The 20177-nt window shown below is 39.9% G+C and overlaps 1 protein-coding gene across 1 annotated transcript in view; it reads left to right on the plus strand.

Annotated features, from left to right (window-relative positions):
- The window catches only part of LOC117875514 (CUB and sushi domain-containing protein 1-like), a 1845931-nt gene that overhangs the window by 1140158 nt on the left and 685596 nt on the right, over window positions 1–20177 (plus strand). Inside the window, exon 7 of the mRNA XM_034766897.1 lies at window positions 14315–14392. Coding sequence (XP_034622788.1) covers window positions 14315–14392 — 78 coding nt within the window. The remainder of the gene's footprint in view (window positions 1–14314; window positions 14393–20177) is intronic.

A 20177-nucleotide genomic window follows, 5' to 3' on the forward strand; every position in this document is an offset into this window, starting at 1 on the left:
TTAAAGGGCTCTTAAAATCGATTTCTGTACTCCTCCCCGATGAGGGGATTGGCGCTGAAATCGACCCTGCTGGGTCGAATTTGGTGTAGTGTGAACACAATTCGACGGTATTGGTCTCCGGGAGCTATCCCAGAGTTCTCCATTGTGACCGCTCTGGACAGGACTCTCAACTCAGATGCACTGGCCAGGTAGACAGGAAAAGCCCCGCGAACTTTTGAATTTCATTTCCTGTTTGGCCAGCGTAGCAAGCTGATCAGCACAGGTGACCATGCAGAGCTTATCAGCACAGGTGATCATGGAGTCCCAGAATCCATCATGGACCGAACGGGAGATACTGCATCTGATCGCTGTATGGGGAGACGAATCCTTGCTATCCGAATTCCATTCCAAAAGACGAAATGCCGGAATATTTGAAAAATTCTCCAAGGGCATGAAGGACAGAGGTTATAACAGGGACCTGTAGCAGTGCTGCATGAAGCCTACCAAAGAACCAGAGAGGCAAACGGCTGCTCCGGGTCAGAGCCCCAGACATGCCACTTCTATGATGAGCTGCATGCCATTCTAGGGGGTGCCCTTACAACTACCCCACCCCATGCCTTCCTCCTCTCCCACCCCTCCCGGGCTACCTTGGCAGTTATCCCCCCATTTGTGTGACGAATTAATAAAGAATGCATGAATTTGAAACAACAATGACTTTATTGCCTATACAAAGCGGAGATCAAAGGTGGGAGGAGAGGGCAGTTGGCTTACAGGGAAGTAGAGTGAACCAAGGGGGCGGGTTTTCATCAAGAAGAAACAAACAGAACTTTCACACCGTAGCCTGGCCAGTCATGAAACTGGTTTTCAAAGCTTCTCTGATGCACAGTGCTCCCTGCTGTGCTCTTCTAACTGCCCTGGTGTCTGGCTGCGCGTAATCAGCGGCCAGGCGATTTGCCTCAACCTCCCGCCCTGCCATAAACATCTCCCCCTTACTCTCACAGATATTGTGGAACACACAACAAGCAGTAATAACGATGGGAATATTGGTTTCGCTGAAGTCTAACCGAGTCAGTAAACTGCGCCAGCAAGCTTTTAAACGTCCAAAGGCACATTCTACCACCATTCTGCACTTGCTCAGCCTATAGTTGAACTGCTCCTTACTATTGTCCAGGCTTCATGAGCCATGGGAGCAAGGGGTAGGTGCGACCATGCAGTGCTACTGACTGGGAGAGCAGCCTGAGGCAGAAGCTTCCAGCTGGCATGATATTCCAGGAAGGACTGAATCTCCATTAGACAAAACTTTAAAGAAGAGAATGACCTGGAGTCATTCCCATTTTTGTCCAGGCGCCTCTGACCGACCTCACTGAGGCCTCCATGAGCAACCATGTCTACCCAGGTGCTCCCAACCAACCTAACCGAGGTTGGCCAGGAGCACTCACGGGACAACGACGACAGCTAGCAGTCATAGTGCACCATCTGCCATCCACAAGGCAAGGGGATGCTGCTGTGTAGCACTGCAGTACCGCATCTGCCAGCAGCAACCAGGAGATGTACGGTGACAATGAGCTGAGCGGGCTCCATGCTTGCCGTGGTATGTCGTCTGCATGGGTAACCGAGGAAAAAAGGCCAGAAATGATTTTTTGCCGTTGCTTTCACGGAGGAAGGGTGGAAGGGAGGGGGGCTTGATGACATGTACCCAGAACCACCCACGACAATGTTTTTGCCCCATCAGGCATTGGGAGCTCAACTCAGAATTCCAATGAGCAGCGGAGACTGCGGGAACTGTGGGATAGCTACCACAGTGCAACACTCCGAAAGTCGACGCTAGCCTTGGTACTCTAGCCTTGGTACTCCGACTTAATGCATGTAGTGGGAACACACACAATCGACTGTATCAAATCGATTTCTAAAAAAAACGACTTCTATTAAATCAACCTAATTATGTAGTGTAGACATACAGGTTTTGCTCCCACCACCTTTTCACCATACACAACTTGGGTTCTAGTGTCTGCATCCTGGAGGGAAGAGCTATCTCTCTGCTTCCACACTCTCGCTCCCCCTCCCTGGCTTCCTTCCTTCCAGCTTTTGATATAGCCCTAGGCTAATTGGGCAGGCAGCTGTCTCCCATTCACCAATTAGGCGCCGGTTTTCTCTAGGCAGCTCCAATTTACTTCCTTTAATGGGAGCTAGAGTGACAGAGGGCTGAGTCAGCAGTTCTGGCCTAGCACCGTGTCACAGTGACCCATAGTTCTTGTGTAATCTGAAAGGGTAAATAACACTTCCCTATTCGCTTTCTCCACACCATTCATGATTTTCCTGTCTATCATATTGACCCTTAGACATCTTTTTTCAAAGCTGAACAGTCCAAGTCTTTTTAATCTCAGTTCGTATTGAAGCTTTTCCGTACCACTAATCATTTTTATTGCTTTTTCTGTCCCTTTTCCAATTCTATATGGGGCAACCAGAAATACACACAGTATTCAAGGCATGGGTGTACCATGGATTTATATAGTGGCATTATGATATTTCCTGTCTTACTATCTGTCTCTTTCCTAATGGTTCTTAACATTCTGTTAGCTTTTTTGACTGCCACTGCACATTGAGCAGATGTTTTCAGCAAACTAGCCATGATGAGTCCAATATGTCTTTCTTGAGTGGTAACAGCTAATGTAGACCCCATAATTTTGTATGTATAGTTGGGATTATGCTTTCCAGAGTGTATTACTTGGATTGATCAACATTGAATTTCATCTGCCATTTTGTTGCCCAGTCACCCAATTTTTTAGATCCCTTTTTAACTCTTTGCAATCAATGTTGTACTTAACTATCTCGAGTAATTTTGTATCATAACTCAAAGTTACTAATAAGTAATTAATTCTGCAAAAGAAATATTAAAAACAAAGCAGGAAATTCAAGAGTGTCTCTCTAGTGGAGACATTACATCTCTTTTAAGAAAGAGGCCTGCTTACTGTGGGGACGCTGTTTCCTAAGCAAGATGAATCAGATATTTATTATTCCCATAGTTAATAGATGGATCCTGTCTAATTATTATGGATAATACAAATAGTTTATAGAAGGTGAAGGGAAGTGCGTTGAAAGGTTGGTGAATCTGGTTTGGTTTATGATAGTAAAGTGAGAGAATTTATGAGTGGCAGTATCCCAAGGAGAAGGGATTGTTCTCAGCTTAAGACTGTGGCGGGGAGAGGAGGAGACTTTAATTTATGTACAGTAGAACCTCAGAGTTATGAACTGACCAGTCAACCACACACCTAATTTGGAACCAGAAGTACGCAATCAGGTAGCAGTAGAGTCATCACCCCCCCTGCAAAACACGGTACTGTGTTAAACATAAGCTACTAAAAAAAAGGAAAAGTTTAAGAAAAAGATTTGACAAGGTAAGGAAACTGTTTCTGTGCTTGTTTCGTTTAAATTAAGATGGTTAAAAATAGCTTTTTTCTTCTGCATAGTAAAGTTTAAAATATGTCAATGTCCAGTTGTAAACTTTTGCAAGAACAATCATAGTGTTTTGTTCAGAGTTATAAATGTTTCACAGATACAACAACTCCATTCCAAGGTTTTCATAACTCTGAGGTTCTACTGTAATACAGCCAGTAAAACCAGATCCCCAGGAGGGATATTATTGAACAGACAGAGCTCTTTCTGAGTTTATTGACAACACCACAAGAAACTAAAGTGTGGGGCCATATTCAGGGCTGCCCTGTGGCTGCGATGAGGTGGCTGGAAGGACCACACGTATTGACAGGGGCAGATTAATTTATTGTACTCCCAACTTTTTCTGCTTTATTTTCATAAGTGGTGACAGAGCTTATATATGGAATTTTGGTATTTTGTGAGTTTTCTTCATTTGCGGGTTTGTCTTTCCATATTCAAAAACTGAATCTGGATGCATCTTACTTCTATAATAGAAATTCCTGAATATAAGATCATAGTCTTTTAATTATTGCTAGAGTACTGCAAAAGTACTTGTTTTTAGAGAATAAGTGATTCATATAAATTGGAGATAGAAAATGACTTTGTTTTTTGGTTCAACCACACGTTAATACAGAATTATTCCCTGTATTGCAGGGGTGGTCAACCTGAGCCTGAGAAGGAGCCAGAAATTATCAATGTACATTGCCAAAAAGCCACAGTAATATGTCAGCAGCCCCCATCAGCTCCCTCCCCCCAGCTCACAGTGCCTCCCGCCCTCTGGCAGCCCCACCAGTCAGCGTCTCCAGCCTGCCACAATCAGCTGTTTTGCATATGCAGGAGGCTCTGTGGGGAAGGAGTGAGGCATGGCAGGCTCGGGGGCAGGGGCCTTGGGGGAAGGGGTGGAGTGGGGGCAGGGCCTGGGGCAGAGCAGAGGTTGAGCAGTGAGCACCCCCCGGCACATTGGAAAGTTAGCATCTGTAGCTCCAGCCTCAAAGTCAGCACCTATGCAAAGAGCTGCATATTAACCTCTGAAGAGCCCCATGCAGCTCCCAAGCCACACGTTGGCCACCCCTGCTGTGTTGCATTTTCTGGTGCTTTGTTTAGTTTACTTTAACTAAGTAATTTTGATTGCCCCATGTAACTGGAATTGTTGCTTAAAACAGATACTCAGATAATATCTTAACATCTCAGCCCATCTTTTAAACCACAAACTTACTTTTAGAGTGCTTTGAGACAGCCAGATACATTAAAATTAAGAAGCTTATAGTTTTTATTAAACACCACACCATCTCTTTGCTTTATATAATCAGTTTATGTCTCCTCTCCATGATTTACATCAGGGGTAGGCAACCTATGGCACGCGTGCCGCAGGCGGACACGAGCTGATTTTCAGCGGCACTCACACTGCCCGGGTCCTGGCCACTGGTCCGGGGGCTCTGCATTTTAATTTAATTTTCAATTAAGCTTCTTAAACATTTTAAAACCTTATTTACTTTACATACAACAATAGTTTAGTTATATATTATAGACTTAGAGAAAGAGACCTTCTAAAAACATTAAAATGTATTACTGGCACGTGAAACCTTAAATTAGACTGAATAAATGAAGACTCGGCACACCACTTCTGAAAGGTTGCCGACCCCTGATTTACATTGTCCAGCAACTATTTTGGATTTAACGGGAGAAACTGCTAATTAACCTTACGTCTTGAGAATACATCATTATTCAATTAAAATCAGTTTTAATGATATAATACCCCTAATCTTTGGCATGGTGCTTACACACAAGTGTTAGTATGTAGGCTTGTTTGTCAGCCTGAGATAGAATTTTGGGTTTGACTTTTTGATACTCTTATATTTTATACTAATATGTGTGAACAAAGGAGAAAGACATTTGTTTTGCAGTGTGTTGCTTCTGCCTGGCCAGATGGGTTTGTTAATATAATGGGAACAGATAAAAACAGTTAAAAGTGTTACAGGGTATGGTGGGAGTGTAGTATATGAGCATACACTGAAAGGCTTCCTGGGTCCTTTCTCAAGCCAAGGTCAAGCACACAGTTAGGAGGGGCAAGAGGTGGAAGGGGAGGCATAAGAAACACTAAAAACCAAAAAAAGTCTGGCCTTGGTCAGAATACAACCTCATTCCGTACCCCTCCCATGGGATATAAAACAGGCAGAACGAAGACCCCAGACTCACGACCTCCCAAAACAGAACATGACCATAATTTGTAAGGGGTGTGACTAGGGGCGTGCATGGCAAGTATATTTGGGCCTGCTAAGAAGGAGGGAATGGGAATGGGGACATAGGCAGGGCTCTGAGGCATCAGAGCTAGGAAGGGGTACATGGGTAAATGCTCTGTGGCATCAGATCTGGGAATGAAACACTGAAAAACAGACTCTGCCAGTGTGTAACACTATGGATATGCTTGCTTGGAACTAACCTCAATAAACATCGCATTGCCTGCACTTCGAACTTCTGGTCTTCTGCCTTCTGTGTGTGTCACAAGAACCAGGGGCGGGGGTGAAGGGAAAGCCCTCTAGCAAATAATATTTTATCTCAATCTGAAACTTGAGGTTTAGTGGCAGCATCTCCTTGCAAAGTAAGGTTGGTCTGAAGGATTCTTTGTGTGCCATTATTTTCTTTGCTTGTAACAGTTCATTTAAAGGTATCATTATTGTCAACATCACAATTTTACCTTTCCAGATCTGAGCCTAGAATCAAAGTGGATATTAAAAACCTTTAAGGATACTGGCCTAGTGAAGAAGGGAAAGGTAACTGCATTGCCAAAAGCAGATACACCTTTACATGAACTGTTACAAGCAAATAAAATATGGAAATAGACTAAAGAGTGTGATTATGCATTTAAGGAAGCAAAGAAACTGTTGACATCAGCCAAAGTTGTTGCGCACTTTGATGCTTTGCTACCATTGCAATTGGTTTGTGATGCTTCACCTTATGGAGTGGTGCAGTTCTTTCCCACATTTTTCCTCATGGCCTAGAGAAACCAATTGCCTTTGCATCATGAATCATAGAATCGGAAGGGACCTTGAGAGGTCATCTAGTCCAGTGCCCTGCAATCATGGCGGGACTAAGTATTATCTAGACCATTCCTGATAAGTCTAACCTGCTCTTAAAAATCTCCAATGATGGAGATTACACAACCTCCCTACACAATTTATTCCTGTGCTTAACCACCCTGACAGTTAGAAAGTTTTTCCTAATGTCCAACCTAAGCCTGCAATTTAAGCCCATTGCTTCTTGTTCTATCCTCAGAGGTTAAGAAGAACAATTCCTCCTCCTCCTTGTAACAACCTTTTATGTACTTGAAAACTGTGATCATGTCCCCTCTCAGTCTTCTCTTTTCCAGACTAAACAAACCCAGTTTTTTCAATCTTCCCTCATAGGTCATGTTTTCTAGATCTTTAATCATTTGTGTTGCTCTTCTCTGACTTTCTCCACATATTTCCTGAATGCTCACTACCCTGACAAAAAATAGAGCAAGAAGCTTTCAGCATTATATTTGAATTCAGAAATTCCATACATATCTGTATAGTAGACATTTTACCTTGCTGATGGATCATTGCCCATTAATTTCAGCTATTGGACAGAAATATGGAATTCCATCTTTAGCTCCTGTTCTTATTCAATGAAGGACATTGCTACTTTCAACTGATTCCTATACTATTCAATTTAATACAGGGAGTCAGCACTTCAGTGCTTATGGGCTGTCATGTCTGCCCTGACCAAGCTTCCATCATCCCAAAGAAACTTTGGACAAAGAGTTCTCAGTTTGATGGATAGCTTACCCATCGCTAGCACAGACATCAACAAGGAAATATCTAATGATGATGTGCTTTATCTTGTGAAGGGAATGGTTCTACAGTTGACAGTACTAAATCATAAGAATCACTACACAATTTGTCACATCAGTGTAAATTATCTGTGAATCATGGTTGCATCTTATGAGGAATCTGAGTGATCATTCTGAAATGACTTCCATCTCAGATTTTGGAAGCTGTCTATGATGGTCATTTTGGCACTGTAGAGATGAAAGCCATAGCCTGGTACCATATCTCGTGGTCAGGTATCGAAAAGATACTAAAAGAAAGGTGAAGTGCTATATTATATGGCAGCAATTTCAGCATATCTGCACCCTTGATCATGGCCTCAGACTTTTTGTACATATATTCATGTGGACTTTGCTGGACCATAAGAAGGTTATATGTTTTTGGTCATAGTTGATGCCAATTCAGAATGGCCAGAAGTTTTCAGAACAACTTTTACTACAGCTACCACAACTATTGGACATCTTCATACCTTGTTTAGCCAAGTTGGTTTAATGTTACAGTTGGTGAGTGACAATGCACCTCAATTCTGTTCTGAAGAATTTCAGAAGTTCCTGGTTTCAACAGGGATTCAGCACATACGTTCTGCTCCACACCATTCTGATACAAATGGATTGTACAAAGCATTCTGCTAAACACATAAGCATGCCTTTAAAGCCAACAAGTCTATTCCGAGTCATCTTCAGAAACTGGACAATTTCTTGCTTGTCTACAGAAACACAGCACATGCTACTACCCCAGGAGTTACCTGCAACTCTCTTCTTGAAGTGATCTTTGCATACCTCTTGGGACCTGCTATGTCCTGATATTGCCTCACATGTAGCCAAATCCCAAGCTACTTAACTTGATTGAGGATGTGAAATTCATCATCATTCTTTTCAAGTAGGAGACTAGTTTGGAGTCGTGATTATAATCTTGGAGGGAAATGGGTACCTGGACAACTGTTAAATGCCAGTGACCTGTTTCATTCATGATAAAACAATCCAAAGGTATTTTATGAAATGACATATGGATCAGTTGTAGTTTCAACAAGTACCAGAGCTGGGTATGTTCCAGTTGGACTTTCTATTCCTCCAATCAAATCTTCCGTTATAACTCCTAATTTTGATGAATGGTTGGGAGAAACTTTGGTATCGGATCCAGTTGATTCCATACCACTGATTATTCCTGACTGTTCCTGGCCTTTCCTTTTGAAAGTAGAAATCAAAGATTTATATATAATGTATGTGGGTATGAAGGTAAAAAAATTAAAGAAACCTCTGGGGTAAGGAAAAAATAAAGGGAGGGTTGTCTTTCTAAGCCAATCCTGTAGCTGACAGAAGATATCAGTTGCTTCAAACCATTTTTGTTTCTTCTCAAATGCAGGGGCTGTGGACTGGGCTCTTACATGGGCCTCATTAACAGCTTTCAGTGGGGCCCTGTAGTGAGTAGCTGGTGTCCATAAGGAGGCAGAGAAGAGTAGGAAACAGGAATAAGAAGCTGTGGCAGAGAGTGAGAATAATTCCTGCAGGGAAGAACTTGGGACTAGGGGAGTTTTGAGGCAATTCCCCAAGGAAAAAGGGTTGTGCTCAGCTTAATGCTGTGTGGGAGAGGAGGAAGATTTTTTTCTATGTAATACAGCCAAATGTAAAACCAAACCCCAAGAGGGATATTTATTAAACAGACAGAGGTCTTTCTGAGTTTATTGACATATCAACACAGGAAACTTAGGCAAGGGGCCACTTTCAGGGCTGCCCTGTGACTGCTATGAGGTGCCTGGGACGATGTCAAGAGGAGCAGATTAATATATTGCACTCCCAAATCTTTTTTTCTGCTTTATTTTCATATGTGTTCACTGAACTTTTTATGGAGTTTTGGTATTTTGTGAGTTTTCTTAATTTTGGGGTTTGGCTTTTCATATTCAAAAACTGAATCTGGATGCATCTTACTTATATTCAGGAATTTCTATTATTGAAGATCATAGTCTTTTAAATATTGCTAGGGTGCTCAGGGTGCTTCAAAATTACTTGGTTTTGGAGAATAAGTGATTCATATAAATCTTCTGATTCAACCTGATGTTCATACAGAATTGTTCCCTGTATTGCATTTTTTGGTGCTTTGTTTAGCTTAGTTTAAAAGTCCCAAAAAATAGGTTGTTCATACCTGAAAGCTGATATTTTACCCTATTTACCTTTCTTGTAATACAAGAAGAGGGGCACCTTTATTGAAATTTAAAACTTATAAAAAGAAAATCCATTTTTATCTATTGTATAATTGATCTGTACAACTAGTTATCACAAATTATCAGAAAGAAAGAGCACAGTAAAATTCAAAATAAGATTAGACATTTACGTGGCTAATGACAACATCCAAATGACTTTAGATAAATATACTTATGACCCCCATGTTCCAAGACATAAGCCAACCACTCACTGATGGGTGCTCAGAATAAATTTCCCCTAGGGGCATGTTATTTCATCTTAATTTACTATGGGGTTTCTTGCAATCTGGTCATAGTATATCCTTGGAACCTTAAATTTTCCCCTTTTCTGCACCACAGGGGTGGTCAATGTTTTATTCTTGAACTTAATAGAGGTCTACGTTACAGATAACCCTTTGTTCCCTATGATTTTCTGTAATGTTACAGCTGATTAGGAGAAATGTCAGGTGGGGTTGCTCATTGCTCAATACTAACACTAATATTGTTTAATATATTCATTAACCACATGAAAGGTTAATTGATCATCGATCTGTGTGGTTGGCACAAAACTGAAGTATAGTAAAACACTGAACTGGACATATTAAAATTTAAGTGATTTGGATAACTTGTGATATGGGTCAATTCCAAGGGAGACTAGGTTTAAAATAAAGGATGAAATACCTTTGTAATGATAATTCACATCCTAGATAAAAGATAGGGAAGTATTATTTAGAAAGCTATTGTAAGGAGTGATCTGGAGGTAATGACCGAAAACAAACTGAATGTAAGTTACAGTTTGATGCTCTTGTGAAGAACAATGCTTCAGAAAATACTTTCTAGAAACAAAAGAATGTATGTATATTCTCAGGACGAGAAAGGTTATATGGGTTGGTTAGTGCAATCAATTGTCTGGGGTAAATAATAAGCATTTCTGAGTCATATTCTGATGCAAGTTTTTAAGAGAGGAATGCTTTAAGGAAAGAAAAAAGGTGTATCTCCTACTCCTTTTGTCTGTGGGTAAAAGACTGCTACATTACTTAAAGACACCTTGATAGTGGAGTCCTGGGAATGCAAGGGTGAAGATTCCTTTCTTACTTTCTTCCTGCTGGGGCTGTACGCTTACTTTTACTTGTACTCCTTTTCAATCTAAACCCCTGTAAAAGATTAACACTGAACCTACCTGCTGTGTGAATTTGAAATTTCCTTTATCCGAAGAAGTGAGGTTTTTACCCACGAAAGCTTATGCCCAAATAAATCTGTTAGTCTTTAAGGTGCCACCAGACTCCTTGGTGTCTTTATTTTCACTATTTACTTTCACTAGTTTCTGGCCCCAAAACTTCTTTACACTCTGATCCTTTTCTCTCTGTAGCTGAATTTGGAGATTCCTGTTTACATTAGCTTGTAAGGCGCATATAAGTGCTGTCAGGTGACTATTTTCCTTTTGGTAGGGTTTAGTTTTAGTTTATGTGTAGGAAAAGGAAGGGTTGGCTTTACACTGTGTTGTTCAGATTGCATTTGGATTACTGTACTAAATTCTGGTAGACTCTACTGTAATATAGATGTTGGAAAATGTTCAAAGACAGAGAACTGAATTCTTACAAGGACTGGAGATTGTGAATGATGGAGAAAGGGAAATGAATTCAATTAACTTACACTAAATAAATGTTTAAGAGGAGATGTGAGAAAACTTAGATATGAGACATACTTGAAAGACGGTAAGTTATGGGTAGAAAAGCATTGTTTATATTAATTTAAACCCATTGATCTTTGTTTTACTATTAAATGAAAAATTAAACTAGGAAGTAAGGAAAATCTTCCTAATGGGAAGAACAATCAGGCAGTAGAACAGTTTGCCCAGCGATGTGGCTTTTGCAAAGTCAGAGACATGCAAGTGGGTATTAAATGATTTATGGAAAGTGCAGCATAGAGTCCTGCTTCCTTGTCACAGGGGAGATTAGACTAGATAGCTCAAACAGTGGCTTCCAGCATTATCATAATTGTTCCCGTTGTCTATCACTTTGCCTTTGAAATACTTAAAAATATATATTGTAAAAGACTGTGGTTGTGTCATGGTTTGAAGGAAACAAAAACAGATAGTATATAAGTGCTTTAATTTTAAGAATTAAATAATATGTCATATATTTCCAGAACCCTTCTGAGCTGCCTTTCCCCAAAACCAACTCATTTCTTTTCTCCACTTTCTCATCAGCATATGTGTAAATGATAACATTTTTTACAGGAATCCTTTTGTTTACTGTGAGAAAATTATCTAGCAGCCTTAGTGTCTCTAGATGGATAGAGCTTTGGTACAATATACTCTCATTGTTATAAAAATCACCACAAATTAAGCCCAGGGTCAAAATAATTTCAGCCCATATGGGTAAAATGATATTTAACTTTCCCTTTATGACTTTTCACACACATTTCCTCAGTTTTAAGCATGTGCTTCTATCTAGTATGGCACAGTGTATAAAGCACAAAATACACTTCCTGTGGTGCCTGCCTAAAGAATGTCAACACTTCAGAGAAGGTTGCCACATTTTCATAGAGAGACAAGGTGGGTGAGGTGATATCTTTTATTGGTTCAACTTCTATTGATGAAAGAGACAAGCTTTCAAGCTAACACAGAAGTCTTCTTCAGGTCTGGGAAATGTACTCAAAGTGTCACAGCTAAATACAAGGTGCAACAGCTTGTGTAGCATAAGTAAGTATACACACAAACTGTAGGAGACCATTCAAAGTGAAGTGGCCAATTAACACCTTTCCTGTCACAGGACAAAAAAGGGGGTAGTGAGTTACAGATTATTGTAATAAGCCATAAATTCAGTGTCTTTCTTAAGTGCATGATTTTTAGTGTCTAAGAAAGTTATGAACTTAAGCTCCTTGGCTTGTCTTTTGAAGGTGTTGTTCAGAATTTCTTTGAAGATGAGAACTGAGAGGTCAGATATGGAGTGATCTCTTTGTGAAAAGCAGTCACCTACTGGTGATATAGACACACAAACTCAAAGCAGCTCCAGACCCTGCCATAACAACAGATGCAAAATCTGTAGACATATCTCCACTGCTATGATGAGCAACACCTCCCCACAACACATCTTTCAAGATCCGTGGGTCCTATACATACCTATCACAACATACGATGTACCTCATCCAGTGCACTAAATGCCCCCAATAGCAACCAGTAGGTGGGTGAAACAAGACAATCACTGTGCTTTTTAATGAACTCTCACAGAAAAATGAGAAGATAAAAAACACCATGTCACCTGTGGGTTAACAATAGAAGATATTACCTCACCCGCCTTGTCTGTCTAATATCCTTGGACCAACACAACAAGAATACTACAAACAACATTTTGATGAAGCAAGCATAGGCGCTTGCTTCCTCTCTACCCGAGGGGTGCATGACACCCCCCCTTGCCTCAGGCCCACCCCAACTCCATTCTTTCCTCCAAGCACCCACTTCTGCCTTGCCTCTTTGTCCCTGGCCTCATCCCCATTCAACCCCTTCCCCAAGGCCCCACCTCTTCCCACCCCCGCTCCGTCCCTAGCCCCACTCCCACTCCATCCCTTCCTCCAAGGCCCCACCCCACCTCTTCTTACCCTCGCCCCACCTCTTCACACCCCCTTCCCCCAAGTGTGCCCCATTCCCACTCTTCCCGTCCCTCCCAGTGCCTCCTGCATGTTGCTGAACAGCTGTTCTGTGGCGTACAGGAGGCGCTGGGAGGGAGGGGGAGGAGTTGATCAGTGGGGCCCCTGGTGGGCAGGAGGCACTAGGGGAAGGGGGGCAGCTTGGCTGCAGGTGGGTGCTAAGCACCCACTAATATTTTTGGAGCACCCATGGAGTCGGCGCCTATGGAAGCAAGAGAAGCAAAGAAGTCTAGTAGAGAAACAAAATTAATTCACTCTTTTGTTATGTGACAAGCAAGTGGCAGTATACTGTTCTTAGTCTTTTGTCTCTTCCTATGTTCATATGATTATGTACATAGTGTAACTAATGTACAATTTGATAGCTATTAGCAGAAAAGTAGAATTGAGCATAGTTTTACTGTTTTACTTGTTAATATGGTGAGAAAATATATAAATACATTTCTGCAGGTTTTTGTTTTTTGTTTTTGTTATTTTGAATAAATTATTTGAAAATGAGGGTCATATATATGAATGTGTAAACTTTGGGATGAATGTTTAGTATGAATGTGCAAACTTTAAAATCATTAGCTATCACATTCAAAGCTCCAGGAAAAAGAGAAAAGGTTGAATATAAACAAGGACTACCCAGTGAATGTACAACATTCTTGAAAGATATCATCTGATGATTGTCTTCAGCATTCTGACAGAGCAAACTCAAGTTTGTTTGTAAAGCAATTACTTTTGTGGGACTATGCCACATAGGTTTAAATTTTGTAGATTTGTTGCATATTTGCATGTGTCTGATTCTATTTTTAATTTAAAAAAACATGAGAAAAGTATCTGTTGGGGGTATATTGTACAATGAAGATAGGTTTTTTGGAATTTTTTTTTAAAGTTTTGTTATCTACAATAGGAAACATAAATTCATAGTGAGCATGTTATCATTAGGACAGTTTTGTCTTTTTTCTGGCTCTAATGAAACTTAAACATTCTGTTTGAAGTCAAAATATTCCTATTATTACTGCTAATAAATGCTAAGGCTCTCAACTTTCTTCTGATACATAATTAAATTGTTATGGTTTCAGAAAAAAAGTAAGTAAATTGGGTTACTTGGGAAGTAACTGTAAATTCCATTTCGTGGTAGGACTCCATATTGCTTTGTTTTCATTTAGTACATGCATTGTGGATGCAGTGTGTGTTTACCATATGTCTTAATAAACTTTCTTGGTCTTTGTTTGCTTGTTTTGAACAGTGAAAAAAGCAATTGAATTGAAGTCAAGAGGAGTCAAGATGCTGCCCAACAAAGACAGTAACCACAAAAATTCTGTCTGTAAGTTGTTATTGTTATCATCATTATTATTATTATTACTTTAGAATGATCGTGTACATTGTTATTCTCACTAAAAACACAAATCAGGAGAGAGAGTGTTACGGAGACCAAACAAACAAACAACAAAGCCCTGAAATGCTGGGGAACAATTATGAAAGCTGCACAGTCTTTTCATTTGTTAGTGACTGATTTTATATCTCCAGTGATAATACTGGGGGATGGGGATCATAGTATTTACATTCCTCTCTCTGCCTGTTGGGAAATGTGCTGTCTTTCCCCACATCCCCCTTTTCCTTCTGGGTGCTGGGATTCTGGGTTTAGATTTTCCACTTTATAACCCTCCCATTGAGCTTAGTTAATTCAGTCTCCCAGGAGTTTTTAAACCCCCGCCCATGTGTGGCCAGCATGTGGTGTGTCTCAGTGGCTGCTTCTTCCCCTTCATGTGTTATAATGGGGTGGGGGGGGGAGGTTAGCAACTCCTTCTATTCCTACCAATCTCTTTCCCCAAGTTGCCAGCAAGGTGGGAGGTGGAGCAGGAGGGCTTAGCAGCTCCTTCCCACCAACTTATTTTTGTTTTAAGAAATTGTGCCTTCCTCTTCACCTGAATACCTGACAATTTGAGTAATAGCCTGAGAGTTGTTGCCCCCATGAATCAGGCCAAGTTTAAAACAACAAAGACAACAGTATCTGTAATTTGATTGTGGATACAAGGGGTGCCCTGAACAAAGAACAGAGGGGACTCCTAGGTTCACTCACAACTAGTTATAAGAGTTTGCATAAAGATTAACCGATATGAATAAACGAATCCTTGGTGTAATTGCACTGAAATCAGTGGAGTAAAACCAAGGGTGCCTTTGGTTTGTTGTGTGAAATTCTAGAAGTACAGAGAGATTCAGTGTTTTAAAGACTAATGACTGGGGGAAATGATTCTATTCTTTGTTTCTTCAGTGCATACTTTTGTGCGAAGTGTTTTTGATGCGCTCACCTGAACGAAAAATGGCTGATAAGTGTCTGTTTTAAAGATCATGCTTTCCTGGTATGACACAGAAGAGGAACTTTTTGTGCAAGGTTTAGCTGAATATAGCTGATCCACAGTTTCTGGTGTGTGTATACAAATGGGTGGCTGTTCCATTATTCATAAGGCACTGCTGGGCATTGTGTGATCTCTGCTTACACTCTCAAAGCATATCCTGTCAGATAGCACATTTAATTATAGGAATTCAAAGTAAGGCAGACTATTGGAAAAAATGTTTATAAGGCAGTCTGCTGTTGACTTCAGATATAATAATGTATTGTTTTTTTTCTTTTTCTTTTTTTTTTGCTTGTGATGTCTTTATCATGTCTTGACTTTTCAACACAGAACTAAAAAAAAATGTTGTTAGTATTAAAGTAGTCATACAAGCCACTAATGTGAAATTTATCAATAAAATTACAGGGTAAACAATAATAAAAATTGATTATTTTTCCTTAAGCTCTCCCACTCAAATTTTTACAGGTAACTTCTTTTGTTCAGTACTAATATCCACTGTAAATAAGGAGGACACAATGTTAGGTACTATCAGCACAGGGCTTAATAATACAGTTCAATTAGAACATAGTGGATACATATCCAGATTATAAACCATCACTTCACCCCATTTATAGATGTCAGTCCTTCTCAAACATAATCCTTATGGTTTGCAAATAAAGACTTTAAAGCTTGCTTCTCAATTTTGATTCAGAAATGACGCAATGAATGTGGACACTAGAGTAGTACAGAAGCTATCTTGAGAGCAGTATTATTACTTGATCCAAACCAAAGAGTATGCAAACATTTAGTCTGTACTAGTCTATAGAAAGTATTAGTTCAGTCTGGGCTTCATTATAGTTTAAAATGTTTTTAACATGGTAGGAAATTATTAGGAAGTCTCTGTGACACATTTGTCTTCACTCTCATTATGGAACTGTTATGCCAAAACCAGCCCAACAATTCTTAAGGAAACAACTGCAATAAGAGCAAGACCCTGCAATTCCTGCTCATCCCTCTCTACACAGAGGAGTAGTATAGTAAGGTCACTTCCCTCTTTTGTGATACGGCTCCCAGCCTTACTCAGCAGAGGAGTGGGAGATGATGGAATGCAGTATTTTTCATCTATATGGTAGGTAGCCCCAACCATATGTATAACAGTGGAATAGATGTATAATAGAATGAAACTTTGCTAATAAAGCTTTGTCTACAGTTGAAAGTCATGGGTGGGATATGAAAAAGTACTCAGCATTGACTCTACTACAATTCAAGTCAATGATAAAACTAAATGACTTCAATGAAAGCAGAGAAAAGTGCTTTTGAAAAGCCCACCATGCATCCTGTCAGAACATATGAGGTACAATTCTCTACCCAGCAAAAATAAATAAAATAAGAAAACACAGCGGCAAATCTTAGACCCTGGGTCAGCTGACTCAGGGTAGTGCTACGGGACTAAAAATGGCAGTGTAGGGTTCATCTACTTAGGGCTCATCGACACTGAAGAAAAAAAAAAAGGACTCACAGACAGGAGTCTCAGAGCCCAGGTCAACTGACTAGGGCTATTGCTACGGGACTAAAACTAGCACTGTAGATGTTTGGACTCAGGCTGGAGCCAAGTCTCTGAGACCATCCCTCCTTACTGGGTTTCTGAGCCCAGACTCCAGTCCATGCAGTGTAGATGAACCCTAAGTAACTCCTTGTATACCATGTAGGTGTACCCATATCGGTCCCAGGATATTAGAGAGACAAGATGGATGAGGTGAGAGAGAGAAGTGTTCGAGCCACACATAGCTATGTTGATCTGAAGAAGAGCTCTGTGTGGCTCGAACACTTGTCTCTCTCACCAACAGAAGTTGGCCAATAAAAGATACCTCACTCACCTTGTCTCCCTAAGTCATTAGGCATTTTTGACAATTATACACATATTAACACACTGTTAAACACTCAGTGTACATAAGGGACTGTGTTTAAATTGTTTATTTACTGTGCAACTGGGTAACATTTTCTACACTAAGTATTTAATGTTATTAGTAAATGCAGAATGTAGAGATGTTTTCATGTGAGTGAAAGTCTCCTTAAACTTCACTGAAGCAAATTTCATTTCATTCTGAGGCATGATTCATTATATATCAACAAATATTTTTTCTCCTATTTAAAAAATAGATATATATTTTGGAATTGGCTAATATTACCAGAATCACTAATTTTTATCCCATAAGTTGTATATTGTGAACAGTTGTCAGACTTACAATTGAAACAAAAAAAAGTATTTATTTTTTAGGCAATGATTTTTGCCATGTAGAGTCAAAGAACAAATGGCTTTACAGATTCAGTATTGATCATTGGAACACATTTAGGTAAATTGATGGCACATGCTGTGTTACTCAGTAGTTAGTCACAATGGCTAATTCCAGAACAGGATGACACTGCTAATTCACTGTTAAAAAGAGTGGGGAGAGAAAAACATTATTTGGTATGCAATTGGGGAAAGAAATGGCTAACATAATGCATTGTGATATAAAACTACAATGGTACTCATGGCAAATTGCTAAATATAATTATGTTTCTTAATTTTTTATTAATTGAACTTTAAATCATCCTTCTGCTTCACTCTTCCTCATGTTCGGCCCTTGATATTTGCTGGCAGAAAAATACCCTCTTGTAGAAGCAAGCTGCTGAGTACTAAGAGTTGGCCTTTACTGTTAAGGAAGAGCCATCCATCTAAGGGTGTGTCTACACTCTGGACACTGTACAGGCATTTCTATGTCAATGCAGCTATGTCAGCATAACCCCATAGTATAGAGACAGCCTACACAGACAGAAGAGGTTTTTCCTTGGGTGTAGGAACACAACTTCCCTGAACAAAGTTAGCTATGTTGACTGAAGCATTCTTCCATCTTCATAACTGTGTCTACCCTGGGGGTCATGTTGGTGTAGCTATGTTGGTTAGGGGGTTGGTTTTTTCACACCCCTGATCAATGTACCTGTGTTGATCTATCTTATAAATTTAGATTAAGCCTGCTAGTAGGAAATACTGCACTTCATAGTGTCATTTTAATCAGTTTTTTTTATTATCCCTTGTATAGAGAATCATTCAGACAAGAACTTTTATATATTAAATGGGGGGGGGATAATTATTTTAAAATTAATTGCCAACTGATGTGGCTGCAGTGATCTTACCAAACTGAAATGACAACAATTGAATCTCAACTCAATCAATTTACGATTATGAAAACTGCTATTATTGCTATGATTCTTTTTTAATGTGTTTAAAGTTAAAGTTATGTTTAAAGGACCATTACAATAATATTGTGAAATAAATATTGCTTTCTTTTTTTTCTGGTTTGCACTTTAATGTAATTCTTTGGTTGGTCCTTAAAGAGCACCTCATCCCTAAAATGCAATGTTTTTTGAAATTACTATAGAGCAGTAAAGTGAAAAAGTGGATCCCAACACCAGACTGGATTATTTCTATTGATTTTTGTATGTGATTTTCTTGGTCAGTTTGATAGCTTCATCACACAAACTTATTGGGTTCTCTTTGCATTTTTCTAACCTTAATGTTTTAGCTTAGCATATATAGCATTGTATTTATTGTACAAGCCATTTATCATGCACTACTCACTCCCATCTCAGGTCAAATCACAATCAAGGAACACTGCCGAAGAGGCACTGTTTCAGTATTTTCCATCAAAGTACTATAGTGGAAGCTCAGACTTAATAAGCATCCACTGCAGGCTCCAGTCCTTCCCCAAAAATGTTGAGTTCAATGGAATAATCCCAAAATTCACACCTCACATGGACTGAAGTTCATATAATGTAAACACCAGCACCTCGGAAAATGGAATTGATATTGTGTTCTACCTTTTTTGTTGTTGTTGTTGGTATTATACTGTCATGGTAACAAGAATTGTGGCACATGTCTAAACTAGCAAAAAGGAAGAACAGACTGAATTTAGGGTAAACAATGATTACTCAGTCTGAACACAATGTGGGCCAGTATACATAACTATCAAGTAATTTTTTCTTATAAAAATGTCTCTCTACATCTGTACAATATGTTTTGTATAACTTCTCATTACTTGCTGTAGGACAGTCAGTGGAGTTTTCAATTTGAACTGGTATGTAGTGGTAAAAAGATACCCAGGCCCTGATCCAGCAAGCTGTTCTGCTGCTTAAGGCCTCCAGTGAAGCCAATGGGGTGTTGTACATCTGCATCTGTCCATGCTTGAAGGCTTAAAAAAATCGAGTCTAAAGTCCTAATCTTGTAACTCATATGTGGCAGGTATTTAATCTGTGAATGACTAGTATTTCTTACGGAGACAAGATGATGATAATGGGCAACAATGGGTTGGTTTGCATGTTAATATCTGTGGCTAGGAACGGTAATATTTTAAAGGAGTTTAATTAGCATCTTTAAAGAACTTCCTCCATTTGTGGATTGGGGATGCAAAATGCTGGCAAAGATATCTGTTGTACATATGCCTTCAAAGGAATGTTTTAGAGTAGGGAGGATGTAGAGAAAAAAACAAACCTGAACTGCATCCAGCACAGCAATTTACAACCCTTAATGAATTTGGTGAATCCTCCCCCAAGACATGTGCCAATGAGCTGGGCAGAAGACAGGGTGAGGGGGGCATGGCACTGGGACCAGAGCATCTTTGGCATGCTCCTCCATGCATCACATCCATGGAGTGATGGGCCTCCATGTGGATCCTTGGGGCCCATCACTTTTGCCAACTTTTCTGTAGTGAGGCAAACACCAACCTTCGATAGAAC

This window comes from Trachemys scripta, chromosome 3 (genome assembly GCF_013100865.1).
Source record: "Trachemys scripta elegans isolate TJP31775 chromosome 3, CAS_Tse_1.0, whole genome shotgun sequence".
In the NCBI taxonomy this organism is placed as follows: domain Eukaryota; kingdom Metazoa; phylum Chordata; order Testudines; family Emydidae; genus Trachemys; species Trachemys scripta.